The sequence below is a fragment of the Mustela erminea genome, chromosome 6, assembly GCF_009829155.1.
Source record: "Mustela erminea isolate mMusErm1 chromosome 6, mMusErm1.Pri, whole genome shotgun sequence".
Lineage (NCBI taxonomy): Eukaryota > Metazoa > Chordata > Mammalia > Carnivora > Mustelidae > Mustela > Mustela erminea.
In genome coordinates, this window is record NC_045619.1 from 82528020 (window position 1) to 82551091 (window position 23072).

The 23072-nt window shown below is 37.9% G+C and overlaps 1 protein-coding gene across 2 annotated transcripts in view; it reads right to left on the minus strand.

Annotated features, from left to right (window-relative positions):
• SLC38A4 (solute carrier family 38 member 4) overlaps positions 1–23072 on the minus strand; it is a 64659-nt gene that overhangs the window by 13802 nt on the left and 27785 nt on the right. For both annotated transcript variants that reach the window (XM_032347977.1, XM_032347976.1), the window contains exons 2-11: positions 14366–14595; positions 10607–10697; positions 9990–10105; positions 7187–7260; positions 6626–6718; positions 2248–2329; positions 1876–1958; positions 1717–1775; positions 569–844; positions 377–456 (exon numbers count right to left, since the gene is read on the minus strand). In XM_032347977.1, coding sequence (XP_032203868.1) covers positions 377–456; positions 569–844; positions 1717–1775; positions 1876–1958; positions 2248–2329; positions 6626–6718; positions 7187–7260; positions 9990–10105; positions 10607–10697; positions 14366–14484 — 1073 coding nt within the window. In that variant the 5' untranslated portion in view covers positions 14485–14595. The remainder of the gene's footprint in view (positions 1–376; positions 457–568; positions 845–1716; positions 1776–1875; positions 1959–2247; positions 2330–6625; positions 6719–7186; positions 7261–9989; positions 10106–10606; positions 10698–14365; positions 14596–23072) is intronic.

Below are 23072 nucleotides of genomic sequence, written 5' to 3' on the forward strand. Positions count from 1 at the left end.
AGTGAAAGACTGTATGCTTGTGTTGCTTTTATAAAACCACATTTCTAGTGCAAGAAACCTAGCTTGTTTGGATTTGTCTTTGAGAGCTGAGGATTTGTCTCCATTTTACTCATTGTTTGTTTGTTTGTTTCTTTCTTTCTATCTTTCAGGTATTTATTTGGGAGAGAGAGAGAGAAAGAGAAAACACGAGCAGGGCGGGCGGAGAAAGAGAGGGAGGGAAAGAATCTCCAGCCGACACCCCGCCGAGGGTAGAGCCCGATGCAGGGCTCCATCTCACGACCCTGAGATCATGACCTTGAGGACCTTATAAAAAACCTTTGAACATATGAGCACATTTTCAAAAAAAATTAGCATGCTAACATGAGGGCTGCCTTACTCTTTAAGTTCGCTGTAGATGGGCAGGACCTCGGGGTGGCACACAAAAGCAAATGCTAGAATAGGAATCGCGTAGGCTGTCTGAAAAATAAAGATAACAATGCCGGTGTAGCCTTCCAACACAGAGGATGATCCCAAACCATCTCCCCTCATGAAACAGAGATTCGGCTGTAATATTAGGCTCATCACTCACCCGGGAGTTGAATACAAAGTATTTGGGTTGGCACTTGTCATCACTGTGTGCTTCATACTCTACTCCACTGCCATGAAGAGAACCCTTGGCCTGGTTCTCATCTAGCCCTGCAGGATTCTGGTGGGTATAATCCATCATGAAGTTCACCCCACTACTCTCGGAGTTGTTAGGCAGCATTACCACGTGCACTGGAAGTGTATTGTTGAATGTCAGGTTTCCAACATTGTGATCCAGAACAGGCAGAGGGCAGGGTATTTGAAATTTCTTGTAAATCACCTAGGCCCAGGCATTAAAAGAAAAAAAAAAATCAGACTTTTGAGGAAAATAATGAAACAAAATCCATATATGTGGCTTATGGGGTAGAGGTGAGGGGTCTCTGCTGAGGACTCCTTTTAGACTAATGGACAATGGAGACTCCCTCCAGCCTCTGCGCTAAGGAAAGAGTTGGAACAATGGTTGCTCCTGAGAGTCAACAGGACCGTATTTTGCATGAATCCATCCTAAGCGTCATTAATATTCTTCTGTGAGGAAGGTGATCATTGCCTTACTACATTTCTTCTCTCTTAGTTCTTCAAACTAATATAAAAATGAGTTATCAAAAATTCTCCTCTCCTCCTTTGTTTTCTTAGGGAAATGCTGTATACAACTTGGCATCCATGATATTATAAAAAGAAAAAAAAATCTCCCTTTTGGTGCAGAGTGGGGGCACTGGGGAGAAGGATTTCTTCTTTAATTCCACTGAGCTTGCCCTCTTTTCATGGGTGGAATGTGCAGCAGAAAATGGCAGGTTGATGTAGATGTGGATAATTCTATAGCCTACTCATTTCTCTTAAGGGACTCTTCACTTCTTCCTTCACCTTTCTAAATGGTCAGTTGTCACATTACTGCTTGAAGGATTCCTTTTGTCCAAATATACATCCTGTGTGCTTTGAACATACTACCAGCCATGGCCTTGGCATTCTGACTCAACTATTTTTAAACTCATGACTGTCCCTTTCCTAATTCCAATTTAGAATACAAGAAAATGGCTTGTGATGCAAGAAGCATTTCATGCTAGTGAAGTGCTTGAGAAAAATGAGGACACTAATTTAGGTACTAGGTGTCTCATGCTCACTGACCTACAGGGATCATGTCAATAAATCACTTACCACACTGACAAAAAACACCATGCAGGTAAGAGAAAATCCACTGGTATAACCAAGGTAACCTAAAAGTTAGCAGAGAAATTCTGGAAGGTGAATATGGTATCTACAATTGGATTACCTATTAGAATATGAAATGAAAATAAAAACTGAAAATGACTTTACCTAAATTTTTAAGAAGAGAAAGTGGAAGAATGATTCCAAGAGACACAAATATGACGAGGTAGTTGCCATTGAGGTACCATTCTCTGAAAGAGAAAGAGCGGCAAGGATATTAGGATGCACCTGGGTGGCTCAATTTGTTAAACGTGCAACACTTGACTCATGATCTCCACATTGTGAGATCGAACCCCGCTTCAGGCTCCATGCTGACCGTGAGCCTGCTTAAGATTCTCTCTCCCTCATCTCTCCCCATCTCTCTAAAAGAAAAAAAAAAAAGAAAAAGAAAAAAGGAAAGAAGGAAGAATCAGGATCAGAATAGACCAAGTAGAATGAGTCAACAGATGTTACAGAGAGAACATAAGACATAAGACATACCCAGTATTTTCTTCAAGTCCCATGAATGCTCTGATTACTTCAGGTAGTTCATATTTAATGATAAAGAGGTAGCTTGACATCGCTAAAATGGAAAACGTGACAGCTTAGTGGTGTACATAGCACTAAAGTCATAGGCAAGTTGTGAGAAGTCCCGGCATTTGGGACATTCAGTCTTCTGGTAAGATGAGCACCTAATCCCCCAGACAGAAAGAAAAGCCACCCAGTGTGTTTTGTACAGCTTCCAAGTTCTTTTCCAAAATAGATATTTGGCCCTCTGACTCTTGCACATGGACCTTTGCTAACAGTATCAATGGTGATTCTGTTTTTAATCCAGCTCTGAGGTTTTCAGTGACATTGCTCTTTCAAAGTTTCCCCCTAATTAGCTGTAAGTCATCATGGCCTATACGGAGTGCTTGTTTTAGTGTCCATCACTTGGGCAGGGGTCTGGGCCAGAGTAAAGAGGGAAGTTCCCAAGGGAGTGCTAGTCTAGTCCTCTGTAACCTCCCTGAGGGGCACCCACTCTTCAGAGCACAGATCATCTCAACTGGAGGCTGACTGGATTGACAAAGAATGTAAAAGATGATAGGTTCTCCCACCTTGGTCAACGGATTTGCTTTCTCTATATCTCAGTCTCCCTTTCCCTAATAAGAAATTAGAGTATGGCAAAAGTTCTTGAGCATCTACATAAGTGATAGGATATGTGATAAATGTGATGAATGATGTGTTATCAGGTACTCTTCTGAAAATCTGTCGGTATAATCTATAAACCCTCTCCCTGGAAAAATGCATATGTATACATACTCATAACATATAATGTTGCCTAAAGTTGTAGGGCTTGAGGCAATATCTCTTTCCCAAGTCCATCCATGCCATGAAATATAATGCTAATTTGACACAGAGTCCAGGAAGTAAAAATAAAATTCATTTTATTAATTTAAATTAAAAATAAGATCGATGAGTTTTGCATTGCAATGTCTAAGTGTATCATACACCTTTCTGGTGAATTTTTGCTCACAGACATGTGAAAGCAGATTTCTAAGTTGCAAATTGTACTATTAATAGTTTCAAAGGATTTCTTTAACCCCCAACAAAAGTAATAATGGTGATATTGATTTCCTACATTGGTCAGTCCTGCAGATTACTCCATTTGAGCAGCTGAAAAGCCATGTAAGACAACAAGGTGTAGGCTATTTTCATTCCACAGGTGAGGATATAAAGGTTTGAAAGCTTCCTTGACATGTCCAAGATCTCACAGATTGAGAACAACAGACCACAAGCAAAATATAAGATCCTGACTTCAGGCCAGTGTTTCTTCTCTATTGTGAAATGAAATGATTTTTACAATACCTGATGTGTCTTCTGTAAATACTATTTGGTTAATCTTTACAAAGACCTTGGCTAAAGCTAAATCTTACAGAGCGCAAACAGAGGAGATATTTCTGATTAACTGGCTCAGTGAGGTACCCTTCAATTTTAGAGCTGTTAATTGCTGACTTTCAGTGATGTCACCACTGTTAATGTGTTTGGTCTTTGAAAATTTAGAATGATCCAGACCTGTCTGGGTAATGTCAACATTATTCTGCTAATGTTGAAACATCTGTGGTAAATGTTAATTTTTCAGGGGATTGAGAAAATTAAACATTCTAAATGTGGAGTTGCTAAATACAGAAATACAAGTGATTTCCCTTAGGCTAATATAACTACTAATCACATAGAATAACCAAAGTGAGAGCATTTTCAGGAATGGTAGATGAAATTTTGTTTTATTCCCTTAAAGCCACACTTCCTCCATGGGTGTGCATCTTGACTGAGAGACCATTTTATCGTTTATGTCATTATTTAGAAGCATAATGGTAGCTACACTGTGAGCAAAAGACAGTGTTGTTGCCCCTTAGCTCACTGGGTTTAGGGCTAAATATGTGCTTGCCCAGTTATTTCAGTTATTCAAACAAGTAAACCAGATCAACTATGAGGTGATCTTATGAAATGCCTGACGTTTTAAGTCTTGAAAAGTCTGAAAATCTGAACCAAATGTAAAGCAATCTATTTGGTGGGGGATGGCTTGTGGCCCCAAAACAATCCAGGGAATTGCTGTCAAAATAGTCTCAATATACACAGATATGAAAAGAAATAAATACAAATCATTAAGAAATGCCTGGACTTTATTTAGCTGCTTACCAACCATACATTAGTAGGAGCAGGTTTAGTTGGATAAAACTTATTAAGAGAATTGCCTTATTCCAGAAATCTTAGATAACTCCAATGATTTTATTTAAGAAGGGTCACTTCCTTGCAAGATCTCTGTGCAAATTTATTTATTGCAGCAATTATTTGTCATAGTGAAAAATTGGAAACAATCCAACATCAATAAGGGATTCAGTAAGCCCATTATGGTACATTTGCGCAATGGAAAATTCAAAAGCCATTTAAAAGAATAATATGCAAATACATTCAAGGCAAATTGTCAAGTAAAAAAATGAAGCTTCAAATCAGTATTATAAGATGATTTAATTTTATCAGTAACAATATATTTATTAAATTTTGCATAAAGGAAAACCTTGGAGTAGTTATTTCTAAGAGTGAGTTATATAAACATTTCTTTATAATTAATATATTTATGTAATGTTTTAGTTTTTCATAATTAGCATATATTTGTCTTATAATCATAAAAATGTCCATTTAAAAAATATTCAGGAAGGCTCCAGAGACATCGAATCCGAGAACGAGGGAGGAAAGGGTGTACTGAACCCTTATTATGGGCCATATGTTATCTGATTTCACCCTCACAATGACCCTGTGAGATGAAATATTACTCTCATTTTCATAGATGGAAAAATTAGACAAGTAAAGTCACAGACAGTGACAAAAACAGACTCAAATTTAGGTGCACCAGACTCCCAAAGCCTATTCTCTACTCAAGTGCTTTAAAATATTTTAAAAAATCAGTGTCATGTCTGATACATACAAACAGGGCCAAGGGAATCCAGAGGGACTAATATGTACTAGTCTAGAGAAGCAATGGGTCATGGAGCAAACAGAAAGAAAATTTGTGTGTGTGGGGGGATTTGGGCTGGGGGACTCCAAGAGTAGGGGAACTGAATATGTTTGCTATGGTATGACAGGACATATAGAAGATAGCTAGCTAGATAGGTAGGTATGGGGGTGGTAGGAAAGTTATCCAAAAGGTAGGCAGAAGAAAGATGAAGACCCTTATGGTGGGCCAAGGAGTTTAAGTTTTATCCTGAAAATAACAAGGTCATGCTGAAGAATTTTATGCATGTGAGAAGCAAGACTAGATTTGCATCTGAGAAAGTGAACTTGGAAGATAAATCGGAGATAGGAGCAGGAGAAACTCAAGGTAGGAAACCCAGTTAGAAGGCTACTGCAAGAGTCTGAGCAGAAACAGTGACCACCTGAACTGTGATGGAGAGCTGGAAAGAGAGAACATCTCAAGGCAGGTAAAAAACCAGAATGGACAGGAGCTGGTATCTGATTGGATGTTCAGGGTTAAGGAGGGAGAGAGAGGTTATAGGATGACACCTATGATGTTCAGCTCAAGAAAATGGATGCTGCTGGTATTGTTCATTGATGAAAGAAAGAAGAAAAGAATAAAATGGCAGGTTTGGGGACTGGAGAGGAAGTGAGGAAGGAAACAGCACTGTGTGATGATAGATTCCAGGTCATCTAAGAGGACATAGGCAGTAGGACATAGAAATCAAGGGTCTGGATGCCTTCTGAGGGTCAAAGACTCCATAGGGCTGGTGAAGCTGATGGGCAAACATGTGACCTGGAACACTATTAAAAATACATATTCTTAGGTTCTACTTTGGTATTATAAGAATTTGTAGAACCAAGGAATTTGTGGATTTAATATAATGCTCTTGATGTCTACCTAGCCAGATTTTTCCTTTTGCACAACTTCTCGGGACACACTCTAATAGTCTGGCTCTGCGCAGGCTTCCTCGAGGACCCCTCATATTTGGCTATGCCTCTCAGATACTTAATTTTCAGGTTTATGAAATAGACTCAGTCATATGCATGAAATATCAACTGTTCTGGCAATGACAGAAATAAACACTAATGTTTTAATCTTGTAAATTTAAATGAAAGCCATAATAGCCTTTGAAATCAAGAAAGTTTTTACTTTCTATTTTACTTCTAGAATTCATTTAGTGGGATCCTATATAATATTTTCTTAGATATTATTTTTAATTAAAGAAGGACAGCAAATCTACTTAAGAATCCTTATTTTTAAAATTTCTGAATATAAAACAGTTGTTTTTCTGTATTTAAAGTGCTTGTTCATTGCTGTAAGAGTTTTCTGGTTTATTGAACATTCTTTAAAAGTTAAGTAGTAGCGAACATTATATGCCCTTACCTCCAATGTTCTGCATTGTAATGGAAACAAAAGCTCCGATTTTTCCAGGCCATCCAAATGCCTTTTCCCCTAGTTTTTCGTAAATTAAAGACCCTATAATAAAAAGTAAAAGAAACAAAAAACAACCTTTTGAAAGTATTGTTTTAATGACTAAACTATTTCTATAATTGTACACTAGAGTCTCAAAGGTGTACATAAACACACATAGAAATTATAAGCCCCAAATATGCAATCTTAGAAGCCAATACAAAACAAGTTAAATGTTCTGCAGACGAGAAGCAATGGCTTCATTCATCTTAGCTCTGTGCAGCGAGTCAGAACTGTTATTTCTGTCATCCATCAAGACTCCTTTTTCCTATTTGGCTTGAACCTGAGCCAGTTGCCTTTCACTTCTCTTAGCTGCCCCAAATTACTAAAAACATTGAGAAGCCATGTCATTGGGGTCAGAAGAAAATGAAATGTGAAATTGACTAAAATCCTCCTGTAGTTAGAGTGCAATAGACTGAATTAGCCTTCAACAAGGTTCAAAGTAGAACATCTTGGACTTGAGGGGTAGCTTACCTCCTTCCTTGGCGGTCTTTAATAAAAGGTGAACTGAGTAGAGTGATAATATTGCTACAGCAAGCAGCATGATTCTGGAAAGGGAGAGTAGACAGTAAATTTCTATAATAAATAAGACACACTCATGTTAGATATTATCATAAATTATCACACTGGTCCTTTCAGCCATTAACTTTCCAAAAGTATGTGGATTTGGGGGAAGCTAAGAAATTCTTTGGAAGTCACTCTATTTTATGTACTAAAACATAACACCAGAAGTTCTTCACTTTTTTTTTTTTTTTTTAGTGTTACCCACTAGTAGAATCTGGTTCATACTCAGACGCTTAATGTATAGGAGAATTAGCAAATACTCTACCTACATGTTCAGCTTATGAATATATGTCCATCGTATTTGTGTGCTATTCTCAGCAACATTTATAATTGAAGGGCTACTTGACAAGCTGGCTAACCTTTAATGTAAAATCTAGAAATACAAAAGCCAGAGCACACAGAGTCTAACCTGCATCACTACTGATCCTGCACATGAGACAATAAGATACTGTGTGAGCCAGAGGTCAAAGGTGCCTATATAAGAGAGCAAACAGAAAAAAGGAAGGATAGGGCTCAGAAAAATGTCTTTTTGTGTTGTGGTCAGAAAGAATCATTTCTGGATCAAACCCTCTACATGTCCACAGGCATGTATGAATTCCTTATGCATATAGTGATCATTGCTTCTCCAAAAACAAGAATTGGAAAGCAAAAACAAGAGCATAGATAAAAGCATCTATATAATAAATAAAGAAATAATACTAAAATTACCTGACATCATAAAAAAAAAAAAACCCAAACCAAAAAACCCCTTATTCTTTGTTTTACATGACCAGAACACATTAAACATTTTCCCCACAATTGATCTAATTCTTTAGTAATTCCTGATGAAGTCAATGTTGCAAAAGTACATTTGGCCATGAGTTACACATTTTTAAAACTACACTAGCTATCTTGTGCTCTTATTTTCCACAAAATACATTTATCAGAACTGTCTAATCAATGACTTACTTATGTAAGTTTCCATAGACCTGTGAACTCACCTAAGATGAGAGCTGGATTACAGAATTTTGTTTCCTGGAAAAATAATGAGCATTCCCTGTGTTCTAAAACCATACTTCCTTTGGCAGGGAATACTAAAAGTAAAACCAATGAAATCCTGTGTCACTTGCTGTCAATTAAGGGGGATAACCAAATTTAATCTGTGCTCCTTGGATATACACCTTCCAATATCCAACAATGTAATTGCTCTGGACAGTATAATCTGTTAAATGTTTAGGCCTGAAATGAGGGCCTCGGTTTTAAAAGTGGAATATCCTCCCATGAAAATCATCTTGTGGCCCTAGGCCTAAGGTCAGTGGAAGAGTCTCTTCTTTCTATTCCTCAGTCATCGATGATAACTGCCCAATTGTAATGGTATGTATAATGAATAAAGAGAAGGCAGTCTGTCTTAGAGATAGAGCCTATGACAAAAGTATACAATTGTGTGTATGAATACATCTCTAAGCCATTAAGAATCAGAGGATTAAAAAATGACTTTGTTTCAAAAGTGACATTGATATAAAAATCCATCCAGCTAAAAAATATTATACCCAAAACAGATCAGAGCAGTAACACAATATAAATATTTATAGTTCTGCCTGATCCTTAGCCCTCAAATAGCTGTGTGATTATCTAATCATAAGTGATGCTCAAAACATAAATGGCATATATTTATAACATAAGCATTGCATTCTTAGACAGCTATTTAACGCTCTAACATTGCATTAGGGATGGTGATCTGCATTCACACAGTTGCCTAATATTAGACTATATTCCTGTGAAGAATTCCATGGCTGCCAACTGTGTCTTAGAAAATACCAGGCTGTATGTAATGCACATGAACATCTGTGGCTATTTGTCACAGACAATGTGGTATCCATCACCCAGGTTGTGATGCCGCTGCCCTTAGGCAGCATTTGACCAAGTACCTAGGTTTAGGAATAAACTCGGGCCTGTCTATAAATATTTCTGTCCCAAGCACTGTACTAGTCTCGGGGATACAGACATGTGGTGAGTGAAAACAGACAGGGGCTCAATCCCCTGGAGATTATAGTCTAGCAAGGGAGAGAGATACTAACCAAATAAATCGAACAACTGCACTAAAGAATTAAAGTTGTGGGGTGTATATAATAAGTATTTGTCCCAGTCATGGAGGTCAACAATGGCATAACTTGGGTAAGGGTGAGCTGTGCTATGAGAAATCAACTAGATGAAGAAGAAAGGAAAAAGAATTCTAGGACCATGTGCAAAGGTCCTGTGGTGAGAGGGGAATATGGAACCTTCTGGGATGGAGAGAAAGCCAGTGTGCTCATTGTATCAGGCATCTAGGGGGTGTAGGATATGGGGCACAAGATGGGACCAGGGCATGCAGGACTCTGTAAGCCTGGTTTGGGATGGGATCTTTTCCCTCACAGTGTGATATAGTTGTATCTGCTTCTGGGAAAGTTCTTTTTACAGAGAATCACTTTGTAAAATTCTTCCTTTGAACTGGTAGGGCTGCTCCAGTACTTTGGGTGGTTGAGCACATATATTTTCTGTGAGGTGTTTAGGGGCAGCTGGTTGAACAAGCACCATGATTAGTCTGCTCTGATTAGTCCTCAGGTTGTTGTTTTATCTAGAAGCCAGAGAATATGTTAATACTTTCTCAGATCATTCCTGTTCACAAAGATCAAACCTGAGATCGTTAATTAAAAAAACACTAGGCATACATGGGCTTTGAACCAGATATACTTACATAAAAAGTATAATCCCCGTGTTGGCCATGGCATAGGACAGGCCCAAGATTCCACTGCCCATGATGGCATTACTCAGGTTGAATGAAGACATTCCAAAGGAGGTGGTTCCAGGATGCTTCAAGAAAAAAGCATGTATTTTAAGCAAATATTTGCCAAAGGATGAACCCTTTTCAAATTATTTTTATTCTCACATTATCTTTACTGGAGGAGCTTATGGTTTAAAAATGAAGAGTAAGATAAAAATCACAGTGAATAAAAGCTTTTGCTTCCATAAAAGCACATAATTTTCAAAGGAATGCTTGGTTTCAGCAGGGGTCTTGGGGAAAAAAATAGAAAATACCGGTTGGGTATCGTAAAGAAGGGAAAGCATGTCTGATTGCAGATTACATTTGGGTTAGAATGATTTCTCCAAAAAACAAATGAATTTCATAAATGATTTATGTAGCCATATGGTGAACAGGAAAAACAAGTCCTTATTCCAGTAAGGGCCTGAATAAACAGAGAATGTGCTGATCAAGGCTTGGAAAATTTCAGTCACATTGTTTTCCGACAGAGATCTAGGTAGATCAGGCACCGTCAAGTCCTGTTTACTGCCCCAAAGCAGAGATTCACTTACATGTTCATCATCATAATTGGCCAGCTTCTTTTCTCCTAAAAATCCATTCGTCAGGAATTTCTGACTTTCAGCATCTTCATTAGTAAATTGACTGGATGCACATAAAAAAAGAAAATGAAGGAAAAACATCTAAGTAAATGCTCTGAATTATAGTTATGTTTCCGGTGATCTAAGTCACTGAATCTGGGAGGAAAAACAAAGCACTTAAAAAAATTTTTTTTTCTTTGCAGAAAGGAGCTGGGCTTCTTTCCTGAATAGAATTGGGAAGGAGAGAAGTTATGAAGGAAGAAAATAATTTTTTAAAACACATTTTTTCTTCCCACATGAACTGTGAAAAAAAAAAAAAAAGAATAGTTACAGCTAATTTTGTTTTCATTTTGAGCCCTCCCAAAGAGAAAGTACAGAGCAGTGACTGTGTTTTCTCCACTACTACCACACCAAAATCAGATGATTATATTAATTCAATAAATATTAAGCGCCTAGGTACAGGATCCTCATCTCATCGAATGTTCAAATATCTCTACGAGAGGAACTTTCATGTCCCTGCTCTACAGAAGAGGTGACCCTGCCTCAGAAAATGGAAATAACATGCCCACACCCACCAAGCTCCAAGTCTAGGGTCTTCCATGGCACCTTGCAGTCCCAGGCAGGATTCCATAACTAGTGTTTTCCTCTTTTCTTGGCTCCACCTGTGTAGTCACATATTCCTTGCTAGAATGTAGTTCACTGTTAGCTCTGTGTTGTGTTTGGTTGTTTTTGTGTGTGAGTGCACAGTTTTTCATGACTCTGAAGATATACTTGGAAGGAAGCAGGGCTTTCCACCGTCACCATTTACAAAAACTGTGATTGTGGTCTACCTGGGCAGAGGCTGGTCTCCACATACAGCTGTCCTGTACAGATCCTGGGATTATTTGCCAGGGATTTGAGGAGACAAATCTAGTCCAACCATATGTCCAAAAGGCTTGACTAGTAATTATAGGAGATTTGTACAAATTACCCTTTATAACAGAAGCTAATCCTGAAAATATCTTGTGAGAAAGAGAGATAACAGGGTTACTTTGGGAGAGTAAAGGAGAAGAATGTCAAGTACAGGTAGAACCAGCAGACACCGTTACTAAGTTTGATGTGCATTTCTAGATATCCACTGGCTGTAAATTAGGAACATCTCCCAGCATTCTCCTCTGTCTCTTAGGAAGCATAATGTCTGTTGGTGTTTTTTTCCCATCCCTGCATGAACCCCCTTACTCCCTGTTCCCTTTTTGTGCTTTATTCTAATAGTCTGTAGTTAATAGACTTGTTATGTGGAGATTGGTACATAATGTTCGTATTTGGAAACAGACAATATAAGATGAAATGGAGCCTAAAACAGGCCTAAGGGTTAGAAAGCAAAAGTGTCACCTGGATTTAAACTCTGGAATGCCAACATTCTATTTTTTTTTTTTTTTTTTTTACCTCAGTCAATAAATTAGAATCCTTTAGTCCGTGAGTAGTTTTTAAAATTTAAAGTGTGGAAGTAAATAGATTTTTCTTTCTCGAGGCATTCACATGTTTTTATTTTGGCATGAGATGAATTACAATCATAAAACATGACAAGATTGGGTAAAATATATGAGAAATGTTTTGAATGTCTTAAATGTTTTGATACCGAATCCAGCATGTTTGAGAACATAAGTATAATGATTCCAAATAAATGAATTATGTTCAATTTCCCAACAATTTACATTGAAGGGATCAATCCCAACCAAATATAAGCAAAACCCATCTTTTTAAAGTGATTATAAAATTGCAAATTGATGACCTGGGTCTGAGTCAGGAGTTAAAAGCTAAGTCACTGTAAGTAGTCCAGAGCACATTGTACGAAGCTTAACAAAAGCATTCCCATCTTTCCACTGTGGCTTTTAGAGGACCAAAACTGAGTGGCTCTTATAGGACTGTTCTCAGGATGATGCCCCCTCTGCTCAGTCACCTTTGCAGGGTTCATATCTCTGGGCCTCCTTCGGAACAAGAGACCCCAGAGTTGGTCCATTGGCAAGTAGGTTCTGCATTTTTCACTGAAGCTCACGAGAAGATAAATATCTTCTTGCAACTCAGGCAACCACTCTGCAGATCCCAAAGCCCTGAGTTCTGCCACCCTGTAACTTCTCAAGAGTGGCTCAACCGAGAAAATGCCACGAGTTACTTCTCCATCATCTCTCTAGTCCATCGGCTTACAAACCAACTGTATGGCTCCATGGAGGAAGAACAGGGCTTCCTCCTGATGGTCTTTCCTGAATGTTGTGAAATGAAATGAGATGTCCTTGTTTGAGGGTCATATTCTCTACTTCAGGCCTTGAGCTGGTCAAACAATTCCTTTTAAATATCTGAAGTCATGCATCTTTTGTGTTATATGCCATTTTGTGAGAAATGAATTTCCTTTATCAAATGGCTGTTGTGCACCTACTATGTTCCAGGCAGTATGTTATGTGCTGGGTCCACCGAAGCCAGTAGACTGTTGTTGTGGAATGATGGAGAGAGGGCACACAAGGGAGGCTGTGGTCACTTCCAGCTGAGGGAAGGCTCTATAGGAGTTCCACTTTTGAACTATATCTTGGAGGATGAACGGTATCAACAGACAAAGGGGAAGGTGGGTGGGTGACACAAAAAGATGGCATTCCCGACAGATGGAGCAGGATGAGTGAAGGTGCAGGAAGCTGGGAGTGGCCCAACAAGGCTTTCCTACAAAAAGGGAGCAGAGCAAGAGATGGACAGGAGAGCCAGGTCAGGGATAGGTCATGAAGAGCCTTACATGCCAAGCAATGTAGGGCCCAATCTTTGTCTTATAGCTAATGGGGAGTCTTTACTAAGGGATGGAACCCAAGTCACTTTGCAATTGTAAAAGATTACTTTTGCAGGGATGTGAAGAGAAGTTGAAGGTGAGCAAAATGTAAAAGAGGGAGACAAAAGAGAAGTTTTATAGGTGACAGAGGATGCGATCCTAGAGTTAGATGGCAGCAGAATGGGTACAGAGAAGAGCGTGGATTTGAGATAGAACCAACCAGATATAATCAAACACACTGGATGTGTGGTTGGGGGAAGGGATGATTTGAGATTGATAGTCAGGGTCTACTGACTGAGATGTATAGGACAGTGGCGACTTTTACCATAATGATAATTACTGGAGGAGGAGGAGATTTTGAAAAGAAATATAGGAGTTCAAAATTAGACCTCACAAGTCTGACTTTATAAATGAGGCAATTCAGACACACAAGGCACCCTGCAGAGATATGTGGTAGACAGTTGGGTAGAGTGACCTGAAATGAAGTTGAGAAGTCTATCAGGCTGAAGACATGGTGCACACTCAGTGAGTGGAACCGTGGAGAGTTGTCAATGAACTTGGTCACAGGTCCATTTTAGGGACCAAAGACTCCCTACAGAATTCTGGAGATGCCGCAACACTGAGGAGGCAGTCAAAGGAAGAGGACAATAGTCCAAAAGGTGAAAGGAGTGATAGGTTAAGATAACTTCAAATGTTCTATATTAGTGGGGACAAGAATACTATAACCTCAATTCTAAATTAGTCACATACAGTCTAAAACAGAGTGACATATAGTAATGATATAATAATGAACTTCAGGATCAGAGAGTTGATGTGTGAACATCAATGTCATGGTCATCTTGCAATTAGGTAATGCATTCAGTTCCTCCTGACAAAAATCTTGTTTTGCACATCTGTAAACCTGACATTTTTCCATGGGACCTGGTCATTTTTTAATCCCATACCTGCTCATTGCTGCCTTGTCTAAATTTCCCATCCCGGTGTAGCTATCTTGAGCACTTTCTCCACTGATGCTCTCGTCCTCCGGCTCAGTGTTGACATTTCTCAGCTCCATGGGGTCCATTTGAGCTGCCAGCGTCTCTTGTCCACACACCAGCTCCTTCAGTGTAAACAGTACACTGCACCTTCAGCCTCAGGCTCCTCCACTTTAGGTTGGTGTTCAGAACACTCTTATCTGCAAGCAGAACATGATATAAATCATGATTTTCTTTAAATTAGATAAATGACTATGAATCACCTACATTGTGTAGGATCTCTATAGAAACATAGAAAGAAAGTATACTCCTGAAAATGTCCTATGAATTTATGTCTGGCAAATTTCCTTTACTGAATATAAAAACAGAAAATCAAAGAAGGAAAGTCATTGAATAAATTGGTACATCAGCGGATGTTTACAGAGAGCCTGTGTAGGTGAACATGGCAGATGCTTTGCTAGTCACTATGGGAAGAAAAAACAGTAAGAGCTGGCATCCAACTTCAAGAAGCTTTCCTGTTTGCAAGCCAACTGCTTAAAAGAAAAGAAGACAAAAGTAAATTGTTGACAAAGACCTGACAAGGCAGACTCTAAAAGTGTCTCTACTAGCAGTAAGATAAGAAAATTACTGCTTGAATTTGCTAATTGGGTATGAGAGAATTCCCATCCCCAGAATGCCTGATAACATGCAACACAGGGTAAGAACACTAAGGGAGCTGCTTTCCAGGCACTTGGATCAGGAAGCCAACGCTAAGAACGTACCAAAAGGAAGTATAGGTTTATCTCTGAATAAGTATCTGTCACCATCCATATAAAATTAAAATGCATTTTAACAGCAAAGAGACTCAGCTTTTAGGTTCTGTTCTGCCTTTAATTCATTGGATCCCAGCACAAGTTAACTTTTTTTTTTTTAATTAAGATTTTATTTATTTATTTTCGCAAGAGAGAGAGAGAGCATGCACTGAGAGTGAAGGAGAAAGCGCACAAGTAGGGGGAGGGACAAAGGGAGGGGCAGATTCCCCGCTGAGCGAGGAGCCCACCTCTGCAATCTGGCACCTGGGCAGCACATCTGTAACAGGCAGCTCACACTTGCCTGCCAAGTTCACAACCCCTAAGTACAAAAGCCACAGAACATACATGGGAACTCAGGGTGAGCATCAGAGAGAGTGAGAAAGAAGATTCATACCGGAGTAACTGGAGCTAGCAAAGCAATCTAAAAGGGACTTTAACACTATATAATAAAAACTAATAGAAAGATTCAAAATAAGAAATAACATCCACAAAATAAGAACATTGTAGAAGATGATCAGGCTGGTTTGAAAAAGAGCCAAAAAAGGAATTCTAACAAAAAAAATATAGTCATCGAAATAAAGAGAACTCAGCTGAAGGGAGAGTCAAGAAACTGAAACATAGATCCATGGAAATCACTCAAATTATATCATAAATAGGTTAAAAAGACAAATATGAAGTTGAGGGACATGGTAGGGGAAGCAAGAATAAGAAATCTAATATACCCCACTTAACTTCCTATTATGAGAAAAGTATGAGGTCAGGGAAAAGCAAAATAGAAAGACATAATGACAGAAAACTGTCCAGAACCAATAAAAAGATAGTAGCTCCCAGGATCTTTTTTTAAAAAGCACATAGTATTACAAGCAGAAGGAATAAAAATGAATATACTCATTAATATGATAAAGCTAAAGAGAAAATATATAATAGCCCACAGAGGGGATAGAAGATAAGCATATGGTTAGAGAAAAAATAGAAACTTATATTAAATGAGTAAAGAAGTTTCTCCTATCCATCACACAGACCAGCTTCCCCTAAGAGGAGGAACTCTGAATGATCATTTCTATTTTAGTTCCTTATTTAAAGTTAGTTATTCTAAATTTAAATTATTCACTAAAACCTCTCTGACATGGTTTATCAATTCTAGACTTGTACATATGACAGATGAGGAAATTAGCACACTTCCTTCTATCTGTCCTTCTCACAACTCCTGATTGTTTTAATGAAAGACTTAAACAATGTTGAGTTTCATGAATACTTTCCTACTATTCTATAAAACAATGAAATCTCTCACGATTTTCTGTAGGTTGTTTCTGAACACTAAAAGCCCACAATCAGCATTGACAACATTATGATTGTGTGAATGGAATGTTCCAAAGAGCCAAGGGATAATAAATGATAATAAATACATAATAAATGACCTAGAAGTCCTCTGTTAGTAAAACTTTGCAAGTGAATGTCCCATCCTTTCACTTTCTGAATGGTTTCCTTCTCCATCCTCTGGGTCTCACTCAGCTGCCAGTGTCTTCTGAACGCCATTCCATCTTCTTTCTTCCATTCATTTTGCATTGTGCTGAAATCCACCTCAAATAACTCTTTTCACACAATGTGTCCATGTGTGTAAACAAAATTTCTGTGTTGTTTCATGTTGGATAAAAGCTTTACTTTGCCCTTAAACTTTGTTTGATGAAGTACTGAGTAGAGTAGAAAAACACAGTTTACTTTGTTTTTTAAGTTTTTATTTAAACTCCAGTGAGATAACATACAGTATAACATTACTTTCAGGCATATAATATAGTGATTCAGCACTTCCATAGATCACCCATAGGTCTTCAGGACAATTGTTCTCCTTCAGCCCCATCCCCTATTTCCCCCAGGCTCCCATCCATAACCACCAGTTTGTTCTCTATAGTTGAGAGTCTGTTTCTTGGTTTGCCTCTCGCTCTTTTTATCCCATTTTTCTTGTTTTCTTTTTTAAATCTGACAATGAATGAAATCATATGATATGTGTCTTTCTTGGACTGACTTATCTCATTTAGCAGAATACTCTTGTAGCTCCATCCATGTCGCTGCAAATGGCAAGATTTCCTTCTTTTTTATGGCAGAATACTATTCCATTGGATAACACTGTTTACTTTTAAGCTGTATCTATTTTATTTTTCACCCTGTCCACTAATTTTACACAATCATGTTTTTAATTTGTAATAGTTTGGTCTTCATCTTCTTCTTTTTGCATCCTACCTTTTTTGTTTGTTTCATGATGGCAGTGTTTTCTCAAATCTTTCTAAGGACATTGACTGGAAGTTTTCAGAAGCTCTTTTTGTTCTGTAAATTATGTCTTTTTTCTGGGATTAATTCTGTTTGTTCATCTTGGTCCTTCTCTCGCTTTCAGGTTTTCCATAAATTCTTAGTGATCCTAAATTGTCTGTTCATCTTTATGAATGAAGAGTATTGGGGTTCACTGAGACAGGTAGTATTCGGGGTTTCTCTTCAATCTTACAGCCCCATTTCATTAATGGGTTGTTCTCCTGTAGGTCCCAGAAGTGGCTTCTCTGTAAGTGTCTATGTGTGGAGCATCCTGGAGAATGCCACCCCTGGATGCAGCAGGTGCTCTTGGACAGGTTTCTTTCTGTCTTTTTTTTTTTTTTTAAGATTTTATTTATGTATTTGGCAGAGAGAGAGAGACAGCGGGAGGCGAAATACAAGTAGGGCGAGTGGGAAAGGGAGAAGCAGGCTTCCTGTTGAGCAGGGAGCCCGATGTTGGGCTCGATCCCAGAACCCTGAGCCGTAAGCAGATGCTTAAGAAATGAGCCACCCAGGTGCCCCTTGGACAGGTTTCTATGGGAGCAAAAATGCTGTCACGTATTTTCTTCTTGGGTGGAGCTTCCATTCCTGCTTATAACCCCTCTTTGTCTGCTGTGGAGGCCCAAGTGCCTTTTGTAAAGTTGGGCATTCTTTTTAAAATATGTATATTTTAAAGATTTTGTTTATTTATTTGAGAGAGAGAAAGAAAGACAGCACAAGTTGGGGGCGGGGGAGCAAAGGAAGAGGGAGAAGCAGACTCCATGCTGAATGGGGAGCCCAATGTGGGGCTGGTCTCAGAACACCAAAATCAAGACCTGAGCTGAAGTCAGATGATTAACTGACTGAGCCACACAGCACACCCCCAAAAAAATCTTCTTTCAATAATCAGAATTTAATTGCTGTCTTTATCTGCATATAAACACACATAGTATTTTATATACATATCTATAATTTTTTTAAAAGAGGACTTTACAATTCTCAAAACTCACAAAAAAAATCTAAGCAACGTAGGTACCCTTCCCAAATAAGGAAAGTGAGACCTAATCTCATGGCATTTATAGAATGGTATAAAACATTACATTCTCTTTTGACTATGACATGACATAGCCCATGAAATATGAAACAGTGATTTAAGGTCTTGGCCCCAAATCCTAATTTTAGCCCTGGGCAAGGGCATCTTCTCATAAAAGCTGGAACACATTTTCATAGCTTATATCTTTAGCTCTGAAGATTCTATTATTGACCTATTTTAAGGAAACAACAGCTAAAACAAAATTGAAAAAGAATTAAAACATTATGAGCAACTAGACATTTTGCACCTTTTGCCTGCAGCATAAAGTACATACCTTGAAACATTCAGACCATATCATAATTTTAAAATTTATTAACATGGTTATACTTCAGGGTGGAAGTATTTTACAGATGGCATTTATTCATTCAACAAATATTGAAAATGGACTATGAGCCAGAAACTATGAAAGAGAAAGCATGATTAAGACAGAATCCCATGGGTCACCAGGTGGCTCAGTCGGTTCAACATCTCACTCTTGGTTTCAGCTCAGGTCATGATCTCCGGATCGTAGGACTAAGCCCCAGGTCGGGCTCTGTTCTCAGCATAGAGTTTGCTTGAGATTCTCTCCCTCCCTCTCCCTCTGGCCCCACCTCCTGCTCGTACACTCTCTGATAAATAAATAATAAATAAATAAATAAAATTTTTTAAAAAAGAAAAGAGGCAAAATCCCTGCACCAGATGAACTGTTAGGTTAAAAAAAAAAAAAACAGATTTTAAACAAACTATTCTATTATAACATAATTTACAGTTTTACTTACTTTTTCTCTCTAAATAACTACTTAATGAACAATCAATGAATCTTTGCATAGGTAGGTTAGGAAGAATGATGTTGGCATACACCTCGATTGAAAAAATTTATTATGTGTAATATGTGATACGTGATATGTAACATTATGAGAGAATAAAATTTTCATAGGCAGAGATTCTTCTACTGCTCTCCATCTCAGTAGGCAACACTTCATTAACCCAATTGCTCATGGGAGGAGTCTGGCTATAGATATTGACACCTCTCATTCTCGATCCTGAATCTCCCTACCCACATCCAATCTGTCATCAAGTCCTATCAATCTTTCTTTCAATGTTTAAAAATAATTCATTCACTGCTCTCTCCATGACCAATGTTATTCCAAAGGACTATCGGCTAAAGGCCCTGAAATGATTTTTTTCATCACTTTGTAGAACAAAGTCCAAGTTCCTAGTATATTCTAAGGTTCTATCTGTCTCTACATACTTTAAACCCCACACACAGCTCTTTGGGCCCATGTTGAACCACACCTCCCCTAATTCACTGGATACCCTGAGCTGTTTTCATTTCTCCTTGCCACCTCGGGACATTGTAACAGGCTGTTCTCTCTGCCTGGAAGGTTCTTCTCCACATTCTTAAGCCCAAGTGTCTCCCAAAGTAAAAACAAAACAAAACAAAACAAAAACCAAAACAGATGAATGGATCAAGAAGATGTGGTATATATACACAATGGAATACTATGCAGCCATCAAAAGAAATGAAATCTTGCCATTTGCGACAACATGGATGGAACTAGAGCGTATCATGCTTAGCGAAATAAGTCAAGCAGAGAAAGACAACTATCATATGATCTCCCTGATATGAGGAAGTGGTGATGCAACATGGGGGCTTAAGTGGGTAGGAGAAGAATAAATGAAACAAGATGGGATTGGGAGGGAGACAAACCATAAGTGAATCTTAATCTCACAAAACAAACTGAGGGTTGCTGGGGGGAGGGGGTTTGGGAGAAGGGGGTGGGATTATGGACACTGGGGAGGGTATGTGCTTTGGTGAGTGCTGTGAAGTGTGTAAACCTGGTGATTCACAGACCTGTACCCCTGGGAATAAAAACATATGTTTATAAAAAATAAAAAATTAAAAAAAAAAAAACCAAAACAAAACAAAACAAAAAAAAACCTAAAAATCTTTAAGTGCCAAATGGTCAGAAAGGCCCCCTACCAAACTAGATCCCCCATTATATGCTCTGGTACCATATTCTCCTCTCCTTCACATCCTTTTCGCACTTTGCATTTCTGTTTTAAATTATGTGATTATTTGATAAATACAAGTGTCTTCTACTAGGCAGAGAGCTTCATGAAGGTGGGAAGAGTGCTGGGTTTGTAGATCCTATATGTTCCCGGCACAGTGGCATAATGCTTGGTGTCATATTCTACTAAGACCATTGCATCTCTATATGGTCTCCTTTATAGATACAAGAATGCATTCTTGTTATACCTTAAAAAGTTAATATTTCAAAATGAAATGGAAGTGTTTCCTTCTGGCTACCAGAAGAAAGAACAAAGAATGTTCCATAAAGAATGTTCCACATTCTTGCTGCACAAAGAATGTTCAAAATTATTCTAAAAGAAAAAGCAAATTTGATCCGACAGAATTTTCTGTAGTCTAGCTTTTCAATGAAGTGAAGTTTCTGTGTGATACAAAGACTTCTTCAGTGCTCTGGTCATCTGCACTGTTGCTTCAATTTACTTATTCAATGAAAATAAAAAATCAGAACTTGAAACAGAGGTATTTAGAATACTCTTACTGTCAGAAGGCTTTGTTTCTTCATATTTATTGAGAGCTATCTAAACGTCCTAAATTGTAGCCAAATTCGTTATTAAAAATTGTGTCTTGTTCTTTGAATAGGTACCCAAGAAACATAGCATGGGAGATTCTCAGCAAAGAAGACGTCTATTTTACTTAGGTAGTTCAGCTTCAAAGAAAGACCTCAAATCTGGAAAACAAAGCTGTCCTTGAGTCAAGAGGCAAAAGTTATGACCTTCCCTAGTGACTGCAAACATTTATTTTACCTGATAAGCGAATGTGAAGAGGAAGCTGACATTGGCAGGGCATTTCCCACCATCTCAGTCTGTCTCGTTGTTAATGCCTACCTATTTCTGATGAATCTACTCTGAAATCTAGCCTTAGTTAGCAGATTGCCTCCCATGTCATTTACCTTCTGGTTGAGCAAGTGGGAAGTAGCCGGTCATACAACTTCTAAAAGCTAAATGATCTTTGCATCCAAGGAACTGACTTAAATCCACATTCTAAATGTACCTTAGGTAAATGAATACAGCTTTAACGATGAAGTCAATCTATTATCACCTTTATATTAAATTCTTTTGAACAATTTCCCCAACAATGCCATTCTAGTTGAATATTGAGTCAGATGTCTTGTTAGTTTGTGGCATGATTTTTCACAGAAATTAGCTTCCAGAAATGTCCATAAAAAGCATTCAATATCATTCAGTCTGAGATACAGCTTAGAAAAGAAACAGCTAATGACAGCAAAACTGTATTTACTTGACTACTTCCTATTGCTGGGGCTCCTCTTCTAGCATTTCCAGTCCTTTCCTCTACTCAGACATAGCTTAGAAATAATACGTAGGGAGAACCAGAAGAGTTAAAAGAAATAACCCTATGTTGAGAACTTTTCCTTTTGCTAAGAATATTAAATGCTTGCTAATATAAAAGTTCCAGCAGCCATTGGATGAGGTATAAAGGTATAAAGGCTAAAAGATAATAAAATATAATATAAAGGCTAAAATAAAATATAAGCAAAATAATATTTCTAGCTCTGGTTTTAGAAAGCAACCTAGATTCTCTAGTCATCTTAAACAATAAGAAATATCTTAAATTTGTGCATAAATTTCAGTTCCTATCTTCCCAATCAGTAGTTTCTAGAAATTCAGAAATATATATACCATGTATGATATTATCATAGTGAACTCTTCATGCTTCATGTATTAAAGCATGGCATTTAAGAACCTGAATTGTGGATGCAGTAAATTCTAAAATGTCTACATTCTGTATAATAGATATGGGGCCACCTCTAGAGGTACTTTTTTTTTTTTAATAAATCATTTTATTTTCTCTAAAGTAACTCATGTATTAAAAATAAGAACTTTAGTAACCTACAAAGCATCCAGTATAACAGTTATAGAAAACTCGAAAGTTTAGTCCATAAAACTATACTTCTCAGTGCTTGAATATTGCTGACATACTTCTTAAGAGTAGGAAAATGAAGATGTTCAAGAAAACCCTAAAGCATTACCTAAATATAAATCTGACGAACTGGAGGATCTTGGCCTGTAGACTATACAGTAGTCTTTTCTAGAAAACACACCTACATTTCTTTAGTGTGTCAAAAATCAAACTTTCAGCCAACTGTCCATGACTGTGAAATATATCCTCTGTCTAAATATTTTTTTCACTGAGTCAGGAAGGACTCTTTGCTATCAGCTGGGCATTTAGTTAAACCATAACTATACGCTCTGTAAGATACCCAAAACATGGGGATACTCAAATCCACCAAGAATTCTCCTCCATCTAATTGATAAATTTGAGGAGTACAGCTCTATTTTTAGATAACTGATTTTAACCCTTCCAAATCTAAAGCTATGTTTTTATTCTCTTCAATTTCCTGGTTTCTTCTGGTAAGTTTACTCTAAAAATACTCCTCCATTAAAAGGGACATATAAGATAAAAAGGCAAGTCACAACTCTTTTT